This window comes from Tauraco erythrolophus, chromosome 1, assembly GCF_009769465.1.
Source record: "Tauraco erythrolophus isolate bTauEry1 chromosome 1, bTauEry1.pri, whole genome shotgun sequence".
NCBI lineage: Eukaryota > Metazoa > Chordata > Aves > Musophagiformes > Musophagidae > Tauraco > Tauraco erythrolophus.
In genome coordinates this window covers 49,006,427-49,025,199 of record NC_141465.1, presented here as the reverse complement: position 1 = coordinate 49,025,199, position 18,773 = coordinate 49,006,427, and the positions used below count along the sequence as shown (strand labels likewise).

The window sequence follows — 18,773 nt, the reverse complement described above, 5'->3', positions numbered from 1 at the left end:
CGCAGAGTCCGGGACTCCTCACCCATCCTATTTCGGTGTGGTGCTGCCCTCCCTGTCATCCCAACACCACCGTGCCTGCGGGGCACAGGGAAGTGCCTCGCTCCCACTGGCCTGACTGGCCGGCCGGCAGCGATGGCACACGTTTTGCTCGTAGGGAGCAGGATTCAGCTGCGTGCAGGTCAAAAATGTAAATTTGGGGTGCGCCGGTGCTTTCCCATGGTAACGGAGTTGAAACCGGACAAGTTTCCATGGTGATTATTACTACGGCAGGATGCGCACACACTTCAGGAGAGGCATGGGTGGTGCCAGGCGGAGCGGCCAGCCCCCCAGCCAAAGTCTGCTGGCGGCAGCTCGCAGGGCGGAAATTATTTATCCTTTTAAATAAATGGATGTACAGTGCCATTGGGTTGCTGCTTTTTTCTTTCAGGGGGAGGGAGTGTTAGTCTTTTTAGGAAGTAGGCTGCAAATTTTACCACGCTCATGAATGGAAACCATCTCTGCCCTTTTTTAATTGCCATTTGCTTGGCTAATATAAAGGGTCGGGCTGGCAAAATAAATTTGAAGTGGCTTTGCTTTTTTTGTTATTCTTCGAGTCTTTCATGAATCAGGTGCCTGGTTCATGTTACTGTCTCTCTAGCTCTGTGGCAGGGTGAGTGCCAGGGTTTGGTTTGGCTTTGCTTTGCTGTTGCCTGGCCATGGTCCTTTCTCACCCAGCACACGGCATTTTCGGACGTGTGGTACGCACCGTGCAACGCTCGCCTGCTTGCCTATAGTAAATCCCACTGGGAACGAGTATTGCAGGGGAATAGCGTACCCTTCGCCCACGGCGGAACATTTCTTCGCTGTGATATTTTTAGAAATGCTTGTTTTGGGGGCTTTTGTTGAGTTAAAACAGCGCGCTGCCGCTCGGCTCCGCCATGTGCTGTCATTACGTGAAGATTTGTTTAAAAACGTGGAACGGACGGCCCGAGTCCTTGTTTCGGGCCGCGTGCTGGGGAGGGGGTGAGTTTTGGCTGCAGGCAGTCCTCGAGGCCTTTTAAATTATCTGTGTTTACGGCTAAATACAAGTTCCTCAAAACTCTTCGTACAACACTCAGGGACGTATGTATATCCAGCATCTCTGTATATATAGTACACTGCATTATGGAACCGTTAGCCTGAAGCGTGGAAACATTTAACGGCTTTTCTTTGGCGATGGGGTCTTTACAGGCAATTGCAAATATTATTTTAAGGAGGAGATTTATGTGGTGCCTAAAATATGTTTCTGGCTTGCAGGCCAAATTATGTCGGTGCTGATGCTCCTGGCAGCCCAGAGCCGCCACGGGTCCCGCTGACGGCGATGTAGAGGCGGCGCCGGCAGAGCCCGAGAAGCCCTGTGACATGGAGGAGCTGTACAAGGATGCCTCGAACCTGCCCATGGATGTCACCAGCTCGCCCTCGGCGATGGCCAACAACAAGCTGGAGAATGGGGTGGCCCAGCTGATCACGGCGGAGGCCTGGAACATCAACTCAGCCGACCTGATGAAGAAGGCCCTGTCCCCGCTGGTGACCGTCCCCGCACCCTCCATCCTGACGCCGCCGGCCGAGTCACAGAGCGGGGTGGCCCTGAAGGTGGCTGCCACCGTGCTGCAGCCCATCTGCCTGGGGGACAGCCCCGTCGTCCTGCCCATCCACCTGCAGGTTGCCGGCAGCGCGGCCCCGCAGATGCCGGCCGCCAGCGCCGCCACCCCCTACGTCATGACCACGCAGGGTCCCGTCCCGCTGCCCGTCCTCCTGGAGCAGCACGTCTTCCAGCACCTGAACTCACCCCTGGTGCTGCCCCCGGGGGCCGCCTGCCCCGCCAGCCCCCTGCACGCCGGCCTCTTCCCCGGCACCACCGCCCCCGTCGGGCAGCCTCAGCTCCTGGACCCCAAGCCCTCCAACCAAGCGCAGGAGCCAGTCCTGCCCCCGGTCTTTCAGACGCCGGGCTTCGCCGCCGTCCTGCAGGACCTGTTCCCCTCGCAGGGCGCCCTGGGCTCTGCACCCTGCCAGCCGCCCCCCGACTACGCCACCCTCCCGCCCCAGGCCTTCGGCTCACCCCTCTCCCCGCTGGTGCCCCCCGCCACGCTGCTGGTGCCCTACCCCGTCATCGTGCCCCTGCCCGTCCCCGTCCCCATCCCCATCCCCGTCCCCATCCCCGTGCCCCACGGTGCTGAGGCCAAGGCGGCCCCCGACCCGCCCAAGCCGCCACTCTTCACTCCCCACCCCTGCAAGGGCACCCAGACTCCCCTGGAGAAGGAGGAGACGAAGCCCTTTGACCTCCTCCACCCACGGGAGTTTCCCCAGCTGAGCCGCCACACGGTCATCAAGATGGGCGGTGAGAACGAGGCGCTGGACCTCTCCATGAAGGGGCCACCCACGCCCCGGGCCAGCGAGGCTGCCCCGCCGCCACCGCCCGAGGACGGTGCCCTGGACCTGTCCCTCGCCGCCTGCCGCAAGCCAGGAGGGCCCCACGGCGAGGCGGCTGGCACCAGCCCCGCTGCCACCACCGAGGCTGGCACTCATCCTGTGCCGGACAAGCTCCCTGGCCCGGTTGCCCCCTTTGCCCCCTGCAAGCCCCTGGAGGGGCCAGGCAAGGCGGAGGGCAGGGGCCCGGGCGGTGGGGCTGCTGAGCTGCTGCGGCAGCCACAGAAGTGGCTGGTGGAGCCGGCGGGCAGGGCGGGCTGCGAGCCCAAGGCCGGCAACAACATCGAGATCGTCAGCACGTCGCAGACAGCCAAAGTCATCGTCTCGGTCAAGGACGCCGTGCCCACCATCTTCTGCGGCAAGATCAAGGGCCTGTCGGGGGTCTCCACCAAAAACTTTTCCTTCAAAAGGGACCTGCCCCAGGACTCGGTGCTGCAGTGCTACGACGTGAAGAGCCCGCCCGAGCCCCGGGACAGCGCCGAGGCCCTCAGGAAACCCGTCAAAAACAGGAGCGTAAAGCTAAAGAAAATGAACTCGCCGGAGATACATATTCTTCCAATCAAGAAGCAACGGCTCGCTGCCTTTTTTCCAAGAAAGTAAATTATGGGTTTTTAGAATTTTAAGATTATTATGAGAAGAAAAAAAATAATAAAAAAGATGCACTTGGTTTTAAACTCATTTAAAAACTTTAAACTATCTTTGTAAGTTATTTTTGGGGGAAGGGGGAGAGGATCGGATGTAGAGTCCCTATAAGCTGGGTTGGTTGGTTTTTTTTTTTCCTTTTGTTTTGTGTTTTTTTTTTTTTTTGTTATCAAATTTTGACTTTTCATGGGAAACTGAATAAAAAGCAACCTATTTTTCAAGCAGATTGCACATTTTGCAGCTTTAATGGAGTAATGGATGAGTCAGAGGGGTAAGAGCTATTTTCACTGCCATAAAGTGCTTTGATGATGTAATTCTTCGTAACGGTCAGAATGGAAATTTCAAAATAAATGTTTGTACGTGCTAATTGGTTGCGGCATGTTTTGTCATTTCTGAATCACTTTCAGTGTACAGAAAAGGTTTGGCAAAAAGTCTGTAAACTGTCAAGTGCCGCAACTGACTTGTGACGAGCCTAAAATGTTAAGAAAAGACAGCAGGCTAAGAAAAATTGTATTGTCCTGCAGCACTGTCGGAGAGCACGTTGCAACAGCCGCTAACGATGCGCCTAAACGAGCTTCTGGAGAAGTGAGAGCGAGCGGTACAGTCCGGTGCACGCCTAACGCCAGCTTCATTGCGAGAGACCCATAGGAAACCATCTTAAAATATTAAGTAATGTTATCAGTCATTTAAAAGAGAAAAGCCTAAAAGTCAGGGGAATTCGGTTGCCGGGGGGTGGGAGGGGAAGGAAAAGTCCCATAATTTTTCCCAGCCTGACTACAGCTATATGGAAAAGTTGTTTATTGTTAGTTTTCTACGTTTCTGTGATGGCTGAAATCAATGCACATGAAAGAGCAGAACTGTGTAACTTTATCACTCGGCAGTGTACAAGCCGCCCACATCAATGGAGAAATGTGAATGTACAATTAAAATAAAAGTTCTGGTAGGTTACGGTTTCGCACTTGTGTATGGAAATGAGCTGGAGATGGATTATTCTGTGTCAGCTTTAAGTTCGCATGGCTCGCTTGTAAAAACCCGTCCCGATGGAAGGATGAACATAAGAGCAAGACAACAATTTTCAGTGGGCGCTGCCTTTTTGTGGCTACTGCTGTTAAGCAGAAAAACTATTTCTTATTATTTCAAAGGATACGTTCTCATAGTCTAAATTAAAAAAAGCCACTGTAAACCCAGCAGCTGGATGCCGTTGCATGCTAACTGTGCCTTCCTTTATCTACCTGCAGCCAAGCTACTTCCAAGACTGCTCTTGGACAGTTTTGGGAAAGTCTTTGCCATTGTTTGTGCAATGAGAAGTTGCCCAAAGAAGCAGGTTCAGGGTTATAAGTCTAATGCCATCCTTAGGCATCGGTGTCATCTGTTGAAACTTTTGATGCCAATAGTGTTTTGATGCCAACAGTGTTGACACTTTTGATGCCAACGGTGTTTCAAATCTGTTGAAACTTTTGATGCCAACAGACACCAAATCGCTATTCAGAAAACACATCTGCATTAGGAGGTTAGGAAAGGCACGCTGTTTCTCTTTTCTTGGCCTGAAGGATCACTGCCCTCATCACTGCCCTCTTGTTTAATACAAAAACAGGGGACTTTCACATAAGTGTAGCATCAAATTCTGTCAAACTCTTGCTTTTTAAGTATGATTAAAGCCTTTTATTTTTCCCAAAGCTGGCAGAACTGACAATGTTCAGAAGAGCGTAAAGTGTTGATGGATTCATTAATGTTTAGTCATCTAACTGTATTTTTTTAAGTAGTTTTTTTTCCTTAATTGAAAATACTCTGCTACTTTATTTTGCTCCTTCCAAAAAACTATGCTGATGAAATGTGTCATCTCCTGGTTATTACAGTGCAGAGGCTCAGGATTTCAACATCCCTTGGGACGGCCATCCCAGTTGCCACTGCCCCGCTCTCTTTCAGCTGAGCCCATTCCAGAGTGTGAAAAACCTTCTGAAGATGTAGTTTTCCCCAGGGCTACAGCAGATTATTTAAAAAGAAGGAGGTCACAGCATTAGCTGCTGCCATTTTTATTTCACAGTTGACAGAGGCAAATTCAAACAAAGTTTCTGGGATTTTTAAATTTATTTTCTTTTTCAAGTACATGCTTCTCACACTGGTGGTTACATCTGCTGCAGCGACCGCCCCGATCCCTGCCATCCTTGCGTGAGCGTCATCCCCTGCAGCATCCTCAGCAGGTGGAAGGAGGACACCCAGCCACTGCGCACCCCTCCTGCCGGACACGGGCGCCTGCGACAGGCAGAGCAGCACCCGCCGGCGACGCTGGCTGCAGCTGCAGAGGTTCTCCCACTTCTCCTTTGCAGGCCTTTACTGGGAGCAATTAGTGCTCCCAGGCTAACTTCATCACCCAGGCTGCCTCACTGCACACGGTGGTCTGGTTTAACTGAATTTAGACCACAAGCCCCAGGAACCTTGACAACAAATTAAGCTAAATCAGCTTTACACCATTTATCCATTTATATTATGGATATACAAGCACTTTGAAAACACCTGATGCCTATGGGCGACTAATTCAGTTTAAAGCCAACTGGTACCGGTTGTAAAGGCAGACCAGAGCAGCAGCCATGTGGATACATCTTCCCCCCAGGCCGTCATGAGAGTAACTGCAACCTCCCCTCTCTGAAACAGGGCTGAGGAAAACCCGAGTAGGCTCCAAATGCCCTAGATTCTCACTTTACTCTCCTCCAGGACTGGCCCCCCTGGCTTTATGGGGCCGTCTCCAGAAAGACCATGCTCCCCAGTACTGCTGGTCACCACAGATGTTCCCTACAAGGTGACACAGGCTGGAGCCACCCCACTAGAAATGCATGGGCTGAGCAGACTGGGTTCACCCACCCCACTGCCTGGCTCCTACATTGCTTTAACTGAGACGGCACGGGGGATATTCTGAACAGCATCTTGCCAAGAAGGCTTAGGGCAGCTCCTGCTCCCTCCCCTGCTACCCTTTCACACAACTCTACCCTTCAAGGCTGTGCCTTGGGAAGAGGAGCCACACATCAGCACCTCTTCTGATACTTAATCCTGTTGGGCAAACGACGCTTAAGTAGGGACCGTTTGCCTCCCACCATCCTCTGTGCGTGAAGCATGAGTCCTACATCCCGTCGGCACGGGGGAGAAGCTGCCACAGAACAAGGTACTTAATTACACCAAGATTGAGCACTTCCACCTCCTCCTCGCCTCTAGCAGCAATTACAGATTTTGTATATTGGGCCATTAATTTTCTACAGGGCTACATTTTAACTGCTTCTGAAACTTCTGTACAAGGAGGACGCAGAGCTGCACTCGTGATATATGGAGCTTCCATTTCTGGTGGCTGTTAATGGAGACATTAATACCTCTTGTGAAGTTGAAGGGAAAGTCATTAAGCCATAATGGTAGGAGGAAGATGTTTTACAATGATGGGTATATGCAAGGTAGAGAGAGGAGCAGTGCAGAACCTCAAGGGCACCCCTTGTTGGCTCCAAGCTTCCTTTGACTTGGACTTTGGGTGTGGGCTTTTATTAGGAGGTGAGTGAGAGGGGAGAGGGCTGTGGCGGTAGGTTACCTTCCCCTCCTCTCTCTTCCCCCTGTCAGGCAGGAGCTTCGCAGGAAGCCAGACACCGAATCCGAGGAGGGGAGCAGGACTGCTTGTCTCAGATGAAGGCCACAGTACATGGCAGTCTCCGGGGTGGGAGAGCTCAGACACACCAGCCTGGAGCTTTCCTCTGTGGGGCAGCCAGTCCTCTTGCCCTACGGTGCCCAAGGGGTGCACAGCCAAGGCTTTGGCACATGGAGTTAGCTGTTAGCAACAGAAATTAATCCAAAAGAAGAACAAGCAGCTTCTCAGCTGGAAAACTTACCTGGACCAGGTGCTTTTTGGGCAGAGGGAAGAGACAGTCAGGTAAAATGCAGACAATTACGAGTGCAAGGAAAAGGTGGAGAAGGGAGAGATGAAAGCTGGCAGCAGCAGCCGAGATAAGAGCCACCTCCAAGCCTGTGAGCATCGCACCTTTATTAAAGTCAGCAAGCAGCCAGCCAGGGAACGAAAAGGAGAAGAGGAGAAGCAAAGCTGCGGCCCTTGGCTGCGAGCAGATGACAGACGGAGAAAAGGAAAGTGTCAGCTTCAAAGACAACACTCCAGGGCCGCTCCGCTCAGCAAGAGCGGGAAGAAAGGCGGGCACTGAGCGCTGGGAGGGGGAGGCTTTCTTGGGCTGAAGGCAGCCGAGAAGCGAGAGCGAGGGGCACTGTACATCAAATCACGCACACGCAGAGCACGCGAGGCAGCGTGGCCTCCCTGCTTCTGCCCTGCCACAGCAGGGACGGGGAAGAGCAGCAGCAAACCCGGCCCAGTGGGAAGAGGAAAGGAAGGAGAACAGCAAAGGCACCCATTTCTGCGTATCGCAGACGTGAAGTAACGCGTGTGACCTGGGCTTTCCTGCCACCCATGCTCCTATCTGCTATAAAAGCGATACGCTGATCTGATCAGCGCCAACTTGGCTTTTTTTAACCACTTCTACGCGTTTTCTGCTCAGCCCTCCCCCAAGCACCGGGATGATTACACCACCTTGCACATCTCTGCAGGGGTTTGACCCACAGGGGCTTAAGGAGCAGATTCACAATCTTCTTGCATGCGAAAGCTTTCAGGGAAAACTGGCTGGCACAGAAGTGGCCCCCGAGCACCAAAGGGAACGATTCAGAGAAGTCTGTGCCCCTTCACTTGCACAGAGGCACCTCAGGACAGCGATCTGACAACAATAAGCAACTCGTTAACAGTACTCATGAAGAATCTTGGACAATGAAATAGCATAAACCAACATTGCATAATATCCTGGTGCCAGATGTTTTAGTTTCTTTTTGTGCTCCAGTTTATAAAAACATGCTGAAGGGCTCAGTCAAAGACCTTGTTTTCCTCTGCCTGGGATCGGTTCCTGCCTTCCCGAACGCAGCCAGCCTGCCACTGCGACAGTAATGATGTGAATTTGTGCAATTTGCTTTTTTTTTCACTCGCCTTTCACTTTTTTCCAGTGCTTCCCTCTCTCTTATTTAAAGTTGCATTTCTCTTGGACTATAACACATACTCTTAATGCTGAAGCTTGCAATTCAGAATAGTCTGGGGCAGTCCTACAAACACAAGCAAATCCCCTAATTTTAGTGCGGAAAACTTATTTTCCACAGTCGTTAAAATCCTGGTATTGCAGCCTCACTAGGAAAATCCATTCTGTTGTTGAACCATCTGAAACATTTCTTCATGTTTGGGGAGAAAAATTACTAATCACTAAAATATTTAGCACTGCTTCGTGCCCATATACCCCAAGCTCTCCTAGAATAACAGCATCATATCCTGGTACTGAAATTATCAGGATACTTTCAAACTAAGAGGGGAAAATTAAGAGAGCAAACAGCAGGGTGCAATCTAATCAAATATCTGGAAGGGAGCACAATTTTCCAGGTAAAACATTAGTTTTCACTGTTAAGAAGTGCGAACCAGTGAAGCGCTGCTAACAGACACGTCACATCCCTGCGTCAGCCTGTGCCTGGACCTTCCTTGCTCCCAGGATTACTAATGTTCCTCAGCCCGCAGCTGTCTCAAAACGGTCACATTTTCTGCATTGTTTCAATATCATCCTTTCCACCACATCCTTGTCAATGGAGATCACATCCTTCTTTGCCTAAGAACCAAAGATAGGCAACGTTCTGTCCCAGCCTGGCATCTCGAAGACCAAGGGTGCGTCACTGTGACACAGAACAAGGAGGTCCTTCTTTCTGGAGCTTATGTACTGCAAGAAAACCCCTAAAAGTCCTATCAGTAAGCATGGGAAGGCTATTAAATTTTGAGGCTTCTGACACACAAGTCATTTCTTGTTTATTAAGGGAAAAAAAAAACAAACCTACCTGCATTCACAGTTATTAAGGTATCAAGGTGATTTTTCATTTAAAATGTTTCAAAACAAGTACCTTGAAAGCTTGGTCCATAGAGCACGGGCCAGCATAATCGAGTGCGTGCTTGCCCTTCAGAGACCCTCCACAGCTCAACCATGATGGCACAAAGCCACCACACTCCATCTTAAATCCTGATGATGCATATTCCATGCTCACCTAGTACCACCCCAGTACTCATGTAGAGGGAGGTCAGGGTGGGTTTAAAAAAAGACAAACAATATATAAACACTTGGTGTCTGCCTTTCGCCACTTCAAACAAGAGACATGCAAGAGCACTCTCTGTGCAACAACAAGGATCTAAGAGAGCAGAAATATTCTCGATGGATAGACTTTTGGGACTAGATATTCCAGACATCTGGGCTTTCGAGTGAGACCTGTTGTGTGGCAGACCATGGGATGTGGCCAGCATTTCTTGGTTAGTACAACATGCACCTGAACATCTCCTTCTGAACGTCAACTAGGTCTTTCAATGAAGGACTCAAGAAAGGGGATTGTTCCTTCTTACTTGCACCAAACAGCACTTTAGGTGGGGAATGAGCTCACATGCTGAAGTTAAGCAAGATGGGTATAAAGGTTCCCATGATAGATACTGGAAATCTAGTCAATAAAACCAATAGAGTCAAGAGAACTATCCACCTCTTTGTAAAGCAGATGCTGGTGTCTGGTCAGATCACTCATACCATCAACTTAGTCAGCTAGACCTCCATGGACTACAATGAGAGAGAATCTAGACAACTATGAAGTGAAGTTATACGAAATTAAACTAATTCCTGTATTCCTGTTTTAGCTCTTTGAATGGTCTTGCTTTAAAAGAAATCGCATCAAGAGGGAGCTGGTAGCAGCAGCTCATTCAATCAGGAAGAAACAATTACAGGACAGAGAGAGGATGCCCCAAGAATTGGTCAGGGAATTACAAGGACTCAGCCCATGTTTTCAGATGATACTATGTCAAGATAAAATACTTCACATCCCTGATATGACTCAAAAAGTTCATCTCTAAACTTCCCTCTTTAAAATCCCAGCTCAATGCAAACACAGACACTAGTTATGACTAACAGTGCATCCAAATCTCAAAGAGTTTAAGTTAGTAGATCCACCTGGTTTTCTCTTTTCCGATTTTCCATTACTTCATTCTCCATATATTTTCCTTCCCATGTTTATTGCACGCAAACCCTATCACTCATCCCAGGCTTCCATTTCTGTTTTCTTTCAAAACATTTAAACTTTCCCCAATCCGGTCATTTCCTGTAACCAAACAGCACCCAGGCAAGGACAGTTTACAATGAATACACTACAGTGAATGCAAAGATGTATGAAAGTAACATGCTCCCTTTGGCTGAGCCGGTCCCTTGAAAATAGACAAACAGCTGACAGCATTCAGTTAAAACAAAACAAAACAAAACAAAACACATCAAACCAACAAAAACCCCCAAACCTAAATCCAACCAACCAAAAAAAAAAAAACCCCCGAGCCCCCACCATTGCCCATTGAGCCTAATAAACAATACATCCCAAGTACATTACGATGACCTATCTAGTACCTCACCTCTAAAGCACAAGCATATACCAAGGGTACACTAAAACTGAACATTTATTTATTAATTTCTCCTTCCTCACTATTTTGTTGATGTGAGTACAGGGACTTTAAAAAAAAAAAAAAGAGACAGACTGACAGACAGAAAAGCACTTCGTAGACCACACCTTGAGTAACAGTGCCTAGGCCAGAGGCATCTCTTCATAACGGAGTACCACCAACATTTGTGGGCAAGGAGAGAAGTCAGTAGCAAGTTAACATGTACATCAGAGATCAAGCAAGCAAGTTGCAGAGTCCTCTTCTAATTTTTCAAAATGCACAGGAGTAAGAAGCACAGGCAAAGATCCTTTCCTCAAAACAGAGGGTCTCCAATACGAGGAAGATCTGCTTGGCAGATTGGTTGGGAAAGATGGAAGTTGAGGGAAGAAGAATTCAGACCTGTTTGAAAACCCCCCTCTTAGGGATCCTGACAGCATTAGCACAATTGCTTGGGGAAAGAGTGCCTCCGTAACTGCTGAAAAAACTAAATATGAGAAAGGGAGAAACCTACTAAAACTATTGCCTCTTGCATTTGAACACCAGACTTCCTAAGGTGCACCACCATTCATTAAGATTTTCCCAGTGCCTTGCCAATTGCCTCGGCTTCCATCTGGGAGGGTAGATGAGTCTTTGCCTTCCCAGTTCTTGACCTCAGTGCTGAGACTGCCGACGCAGGGTAATGGCAATTATCATGGTGGTTTTGTGGTGTATTCGTTTCCTTCCAGCTGTCAAAACTAGAAAGGAACCATTGGCAGAGAGGGTTTCTGCCAGCTTCAAGCTGGACATCTGTTCACGTTTGTCTGTTCACACAACATGGGATGCGATCTCCCTTTCCTCTTGTGCTGGCATCTGTTTGCTCGTGCTGTTTGTACTGGAAGGGCTTTGATTTTGGAGGCTGAAAAGTGAATCTCTGTGGATGAAAATGTCTTCATGTATTTTAAAAAGAAAAGTAGAGGTGTGCAGCCTTCGCTATCAGCACTAAACAGTTCCCCAGCAGGTAATGAAAGATGAAATAAAACTAGCAGTGGTCCATAAAGCTACGAGGAGAAGCAGCTCATGCAGGACTCCTCAGCTGGTACAGCAGGACTGGGAGATTCTGGAGCTGGTGGAAGCTAATTCTGATTCAAATGGGACAAATTACAGCTAATGAAAATGATCTGCTAGGACAGGGATGGATGATTCGTGTAAGTGAGGGATTTAAAAGCCTACTGGACCACTGCAATGGCATATTTTAAGTACACATAGGACTCCCATCATCTACGCAGCCACAGTAGTGAGAATTTATTTAGGACAAACCATCAGAGGAGAAAGTTTTAAAATGTATGTATTTTGCTACTTTGAAAAAAAACAATCTCTGAGGTTCTCACTGTAAAAAAAAAATTTTAAAAAAAGACATAAAATGTTTCATAGCTGCAGACTCAAAACACAGTGAGTTTACAACAGACTGCTCAGATTTTAAGAAGATAAAGTCTCAAAACGGCTCTGCGCAACCTTTGAAACGACAGGAGCACTGACAGTTGGGGAACAAGATCCCAGGATTACAGGCTAGTTAGTAAGGTTTACAGAGCAAAAGATTATAATCAAGGCTGGAGAAAAAAGCAACCATTTCACCACAGAAATGGATGCAAAACCAGCTTCTGCCTCCCTGCATCACTCTTAAGCACTTCCAAATGAGCACTTTTTACTCACTTCAATAGTTTTACATGTAATAAAAAGAGAAGAGGAATATATGACCTTTGAAATTGATCTTGAGGGGGTCTTTTTTTTTTTTTTTTTTTTTTTTTTTAAATCAAGCCAGCCTAACTCTGTGTACCTTTAATTCAGCAGAAACAGCAGCAGAAAGATGAAGTTGCCTGAAACTTTCAGAACAGGTTCATGCAGCCAGTGTTGTAATTAAAAGCTCATTTTACTCCATTAGGTAACTAGCTAGCTGTTGGAAAAAAAAATACTGCTGTCCGCTTTTAAAATGTGTTTAGTACCAGGATAGTGCATTAAAATAGGCTACACTCTATAGGTGACAAAAGGAAGACTGGGGAAAAGGTGGGCCCACTGCTGAATGAGACGGAAGACCTCATTACACAGGACGTGGAAAAGGCTGAAGTACTGAATTGTCTGCTTTGCTTCAGCCTTTAATTAGCAAGACCAGCCTTCAGGAATGCCAGGTCTCAGCGACCAGGGGGAAAGGCTGGAGCAAGAAAGATGGACCCTTGGCAGAAAAGGATCAGGTCAGGGACTACTTAAGCAAACTGTACATACCTAAGTCTAAGGGGCCTGATAGGATGCACCCATGGGTGCTGAGAGAGTTGGCAGATGACATTGCAAGGCGACTCTCCATAATTTTTAATCAATCATGGTGAATGGCAGAAGTGTCTGAAGACCACAGGAAAGCAGATGTCACTCCTATCTTGAAGAAGGGCAAGGAGGAGGACCCAGGGAACTACAAGCCAGTCAGCCACACCTCCATCCCTGAGAAGGCTGAAGGAGCAGCTAATGCTGGAAACCATTTGGAGACACATGAACAAGATGATCATCAGGAGTAGTCACAGCATGGCTTCACCAAGAGGAAGTCACGCTTGACCAACTTGATAAACTTCCATGATGAAATGACTAGCCTGGTAGATGAGAGTAGAGCAGTGGATTGATAGATAGCAGTGGATAGATAGTAGAGCAGTCTACATGGACTTGAGGAAGGCCTTTTGACACTGTCTCCCATAAGATCCTCACAGACAAGCTGTTGATGTACGGGCTGGATAAGCACCCAGCGAGGTGGACTGGAAACTGACTCAGTGCCCAGGCCCAGAGGATGATGATCAGCAGCACAAAGTCTAGTGGGAGGCCAGCTGTGTACCCCAGGGGTCAATACTGGCTCTAGTCCTGTTTAATATCTTCATTAAGGATCCAGATGATGGGCCAGAGCATACCCTCAGCAAGCTTGCTTATGACCAGCAGAAGTGGCTAATAACAGCAGAGGGTCACGCTGCTATCCAGAGCAGCAGGAACCCTATGAAGTTCAACAAGAGGAACAGCAAAGTCCTGCACCTGGAGAGGAACAACCCCAGTCACCAGTATGTCCTGGAGGCCGCCCAGCTGGAAAGCACCTTGGCAGAAAAGAAGCTGGGATATCCTGGTGGATACCAAGTTGACCATGAGTCAGCCATGTGCCCTCGCCACAAAAAAGGCTAATGGTGCCCTGGGCTGCACGAGTAGGAGTGTTGTCAGCAGGCTGAGGAAGATGATCCTTCCTCTCCCCTCAGCAATGGTGAGGCCGCACCTGGAGTGCTGCATCCAGCTCTGGGCTCCCCACTACAACAAAGAGATGGACATACTGAAGAAAGTCCAAGGAAAGGCCACAAAGATGAGACTGGAGCATCTCTCCTGTGAGGAAACGCTGAGAGAGCTGGGACTGTTCAGCCTGGAGAAGAGAAGGCTCAAGGGGGATCTCATCAATGTATAGAAATATCTGAAGGGAGGGTGCAAAGAGGATGGAGTTATGCTCTGTGCAGTGGCAGGACCAGAGACAACGGGCACAAACTGAAACACAGGAGGTTCCCTCTGAACATCACAAAACACTTTTTCACTATAAGGGTGGCTGATCACTGGCACAGACTCTCCATGGAGGTTGTGGAGTCTTCATCCTTGGAGATATTCGAAAGCCATCTGGCCACAGTTCAAGGCAACTGTCTCTAGGTGGCCCTGCTTGATCAGGGGAGTTGGACCAGATGACCTACAGAGGTCCCTTTCAACCTCAACTAGTCCTCAATTCTATGATACACTCCTCAACTCTTACTTACAATGGGGCAGATACAATATGAACCTAGAAACACTGTGATACAAAACGGGCTATATTTAATTTGAAAACACTCATGTCTATGCTGAGCAGTATTTTGGGTTTTCCCTGTAGCATTGCTTTCTATACACTCATTACTTCCAGTTACTATTCTAAGTCTATTCTAGAAAAAGCTTTAAAAAATTACATAATTTCAGAGTAATTGGTATAGAGAACCATGCATAAAAGTTTCATAAGTGGTCTAGACAAAAACACCAAACAGACTTAAGATAATCTTTGATAATGCAGAACAGGACGAAAAAAGCACCAGAAAACAGTCAGCTCAGAATGGAAATAGAATAGATAAATAGTACAACACAAATTATCTTAAAACAGTGACTACCAGCCTCTGCTTCAAGTTGGCTGGACATAGGCTGCTCTAACTCCTTGGTTCTGGATGTCAGGCCATTTAAATTAAAAATGATTTACATTATAGATTCACACACACATAAATAGACTTTCATTAGTTACTCATATTTAAATGAAAACATGATACTAAGTTGGCCCACTTAGTATATGGCCCACTTGGAATAACACATGAATAGGAAAAGGTGACTCAAGCCCTCCAAGTTAAGCAGGAAGATAAACTATTAATTCAACAGTGTACCCATGTTTCGATTCTCTGAATTTCACCTCCAATTAAATGCCAAGCACAAAGCAGCATGGTGCTTCATCTGAGTAGGTTCAAACGTCAAGATTTTAGTCACATTTACTCAAGGCTTCATTTTTCCCTTACAGGAATAGTTGAGATATTCAAACAGAGAGTTTTTGTATCGCATTCAGGGCATACACAATCACATCCACAGACTCACATAAAACTGTCATCAGAGTTACAGAGAAGGTTAACATTGCTTTTGAGCAAATTATATCCCTGAGTGACTCAAAAAGAAGAAGAGTTTCTACAAATACCATGAGTATTCAGATTAACATCTTTGCCCTCCCTGTGTCTACCACCTGAAGTAAAAAACGATGAGCCTTTATTAAAAGCAACAAAAAAGGGGAAGATGCTCCATCCTTTGAGCCAACACTGACAACATCACGTTGCTGCCTTTTACTGTCATTCCTGAAAGAGGCCTACAACATGTACACAGTCACAACAAACATGTTAGAAGTGCCGTCATGTCAACCACAACGTGCAATCACCCTGCCATATAGCACTCTTCAATCTGAATACTGCATAGGTCTTCTGTGACAAGAATTGTGAGTGCTCCTAGTCCTTCCAGGCAGTAGCATTTTAATTTCAAATAGAAAGGATCTTATGATGTACTGAGGAGTTATGGCACTGTCTTGCAAGACAACTGAAAGATACAGAACCAGGTAAGCAGATGAATCCCTGTTGACAGAAAAGCAACTCAGAGAAACAAAGAGAATAAATCATGTTGTCTTCTATATCAAAGATGCACCAAAAATATATTCAGTATCTTTTGAGAGATAGCAGAAGCAAAATGCCTCTGGACTACTTTTCCTACAAACTTCCAAATTCCATAATCTGCCTGCGAAGGATCTGAGGTTACCATTAACCCAATTTAAGTTACTTCTCAAGTGTAGGCTGATCATTGCAAACAGCCACTGGAACAACAGACTTCTGTATCACAGAAAGTATGAAGTATATGAAGTTCAAACCTATTGCCATTAACTGCTTTGATTAAAATACTTCAGGTCTTCATCTGAACACAGGACAAACAGTTTTCAGCAGTCTCTTCCCCTCAGTGGCTATATGAGAATTCTGTAAGTGGCAAAATGCTATATGCAAAACTAAATAGTTGAATATATTCCTGAATTGTTATTTTGAAAGCAAAGACCAACACAATTTCAAACATTAATTGCTTCAGACAAACAATATTGGAATGATTTCACCCTTTTGATTAAAACCTCCTGACACCAGATGTTTACATGATCTGTCAAGAACTGCTGAATGCCAGATAAGATATCTACCCTTGCCTACGCAAACAGTGCTCACGCATATACAAAACGTCAAACAAAACGGACAGTTACAATGAAAAAACTATTTTATTTTTGTTGACAGATAAGAACATCCCGTTGAAAATAAAGAATAAAAAATATATTCTGCTACAACACTTGGAATACTTGAATCTCACGCTATAGCACACGGTGAAATTCTGGTACTGCAACATCACAGTAATCCCTGTGGACATGGGTGCACAGAAAGCCTTGAACAAGTATTTATACCCATAATAGTGCCATATACAAAAATGTCATTCCATAAAGGCCAAACAGAAAATTTAAACATCTTTGTTTTTCTTATGCCAATGGCAATGTAAAAAACGGAAACTGCTTTCAGTCAATTACTTCCACGTAAATCGTATGAGATCTTTTTATGCCAAAGAACTCTGAAATTCAACATAATGAAGCGTGGAAGAAGTAACGTATAAACAAAATACTGAACATGTAGGGGGTGATGTTTTCCTCAATATGTAACTAACTTTCATACAGTTACACCAACAATCAAGTCAGTATTTTCCTAACACAAAGAGAAAATATTCTCTTTCCCCAATCAATGCTCTGACCTTTTCTTACTATAAAGAGCACGCTTGTATTATTCATCTAAGCATACATGCACCACAAAAAGATATGCAAAACAAATCGATACAGATAACCTTTAGTGTCAAATGTCTAATGATGTAATAATAAAAACAATTCTCAAAATCCAAATGACTTGCTAAATTAAAATTGCATTGCAGTCACTTAAACTAACAAAATACTTGGACACATGTGAGCCACAAAATTTATTATTTTCCAGCAGTATCTCTGCTGCAACCTGAGGAGTATCAGACTACTGGTAAAGCAAGGCATTTTCAGAAAAGGAATTTGTAAAAAATACATTTATACTATATGCTTTCATATGAAAAGGCAGTAAGAAATATAATAAAATCTACCATTTTAGGACTACACCTTCCCTAGCAAACAGTTTTTATCACTTGCACTATTACATACAGTACATTCAGTTTCCTACACAGAAAGTACATTTTCTTGTCCCTGATGTATATTACAACTAGCAGTGACAACAAACTGCTTTATTATCACCACTCATTCTTGCAGCTTATACAAACAGCACCAATTTTACCCAAAAAAGGCTTATTGGTTACATAGTAGCACTTCCTTAGAGGAAATATAGGCCCAAAACATCAGAAACAAATGTGTCTTTCCAGAAATATACCAGAATATATGGCTCAGAGTTAAGGGATGAATAACCAAGAGTATTGCATAGCACAGGGATCTCACCTGTATGAATAAAGCCACACTTTGATTGTTTGTCACCTTCTGACTCCAAGAATGGACAACAAATTAAACAGATGCTAATGAAGATGAAAGTAGTACACAACTAAATTTACTGGTAAAAAAAAACAACAACAAAAATTGTACAGGTCTCTCTGGCACAGTGCAAAGTATACATTAAAAAACTGAATACATATGTACAGTGTGTATGCATATTTTTATATATATAGTATGTATTTCCCCGACACATACATGTGTATATATAAAAAGCATGAATGCATACATCCATGCCAAACTTAGCAAAGAGATGGAATGTTTTAAATGTGGATGTGCTGTTCCAGTTAAATCAGTCTGTCCCAGAAATGGCTGTTTATACAGCCAATATGCCCTTCCATGAAACAGAACTATTTATTGCCTGCATAAATGGACAATATACCGTACATTTGTCCTCATAACTTACCAAAGGACTGATAATCACACTTTATAAAAGCTTATATTTGTATCAAGCCCTCTCCTCCATAACCCTTCCCTCCCCACACCTCCATTCCCCATGACCAATTCATATGGCTATTCCCTTTACGGAAATCTAGGAATAATTATCTAGAATAATATACTAGGGTATCACTCTGCTGGAGGACCAGACACAGTATTCACTACAGAACTGAGATCTTCTATTTTAAATTTTTCTTGCAGTATGAACGTTTACAGTCACATCTGTAAAAATTACTAACACCTGAAGCTGGTTTGTTTTATTATTTTCCTTTGGGATTCAGCTGTTTTGGTTCCGAATACGAACACTCTGGCTGAAGTCTTGTAACAGAGAATGCACTTTTCAGGATTCGGAGAGCAGTTCCGACCTCAGTTCAGCTCTCCAGTATGATCAACTGTCCTTCCCTGCAAACTTTCTGAAGTAGTTTGCAGAATACTAGAACGTAATACAGATTTTCCCCCCTCCTCTTTATCCTGAATGTCTTTTTTACATTTTGAGAGTACTTTCAAAAAATAAAGACAATTTATATCAGCAAAATAGTTTCAAATAAAGGCGATGGCTGTGAACCTGAGAGCTTAATTTGATACAAACACACGTATCTGTGGTATCGCCACTGG

At 45.7% G+C, this 18,773-nt stretch overlaps 1 protein-coding gene across 1 annotated transcript; it reads left to right on the top strand.

Moving 5' to 3' along the window:
• Positions 1–1,319: 1,319 nt before the first annotated feature.
• RAI2 (retinoic acid induced 2) lies at positions 1,320–3,240 on the top strand. Its single transcript, XM_086609160.1, has one exon. The coding sequence runs from the start codon at positions 1,381–1,383 to the stop codon at positions 3,043–3,045; it is 1,665 nt and encodes a 554-aa protein (XP_086465286.1). The 5' UTR covers positions 1,320–1,380; the 3' UTR covers positions 3,046–3,240.
• The last annotated feature ends 15,533 nt before the right edge of the window (positions 3,241–18,773 follow it).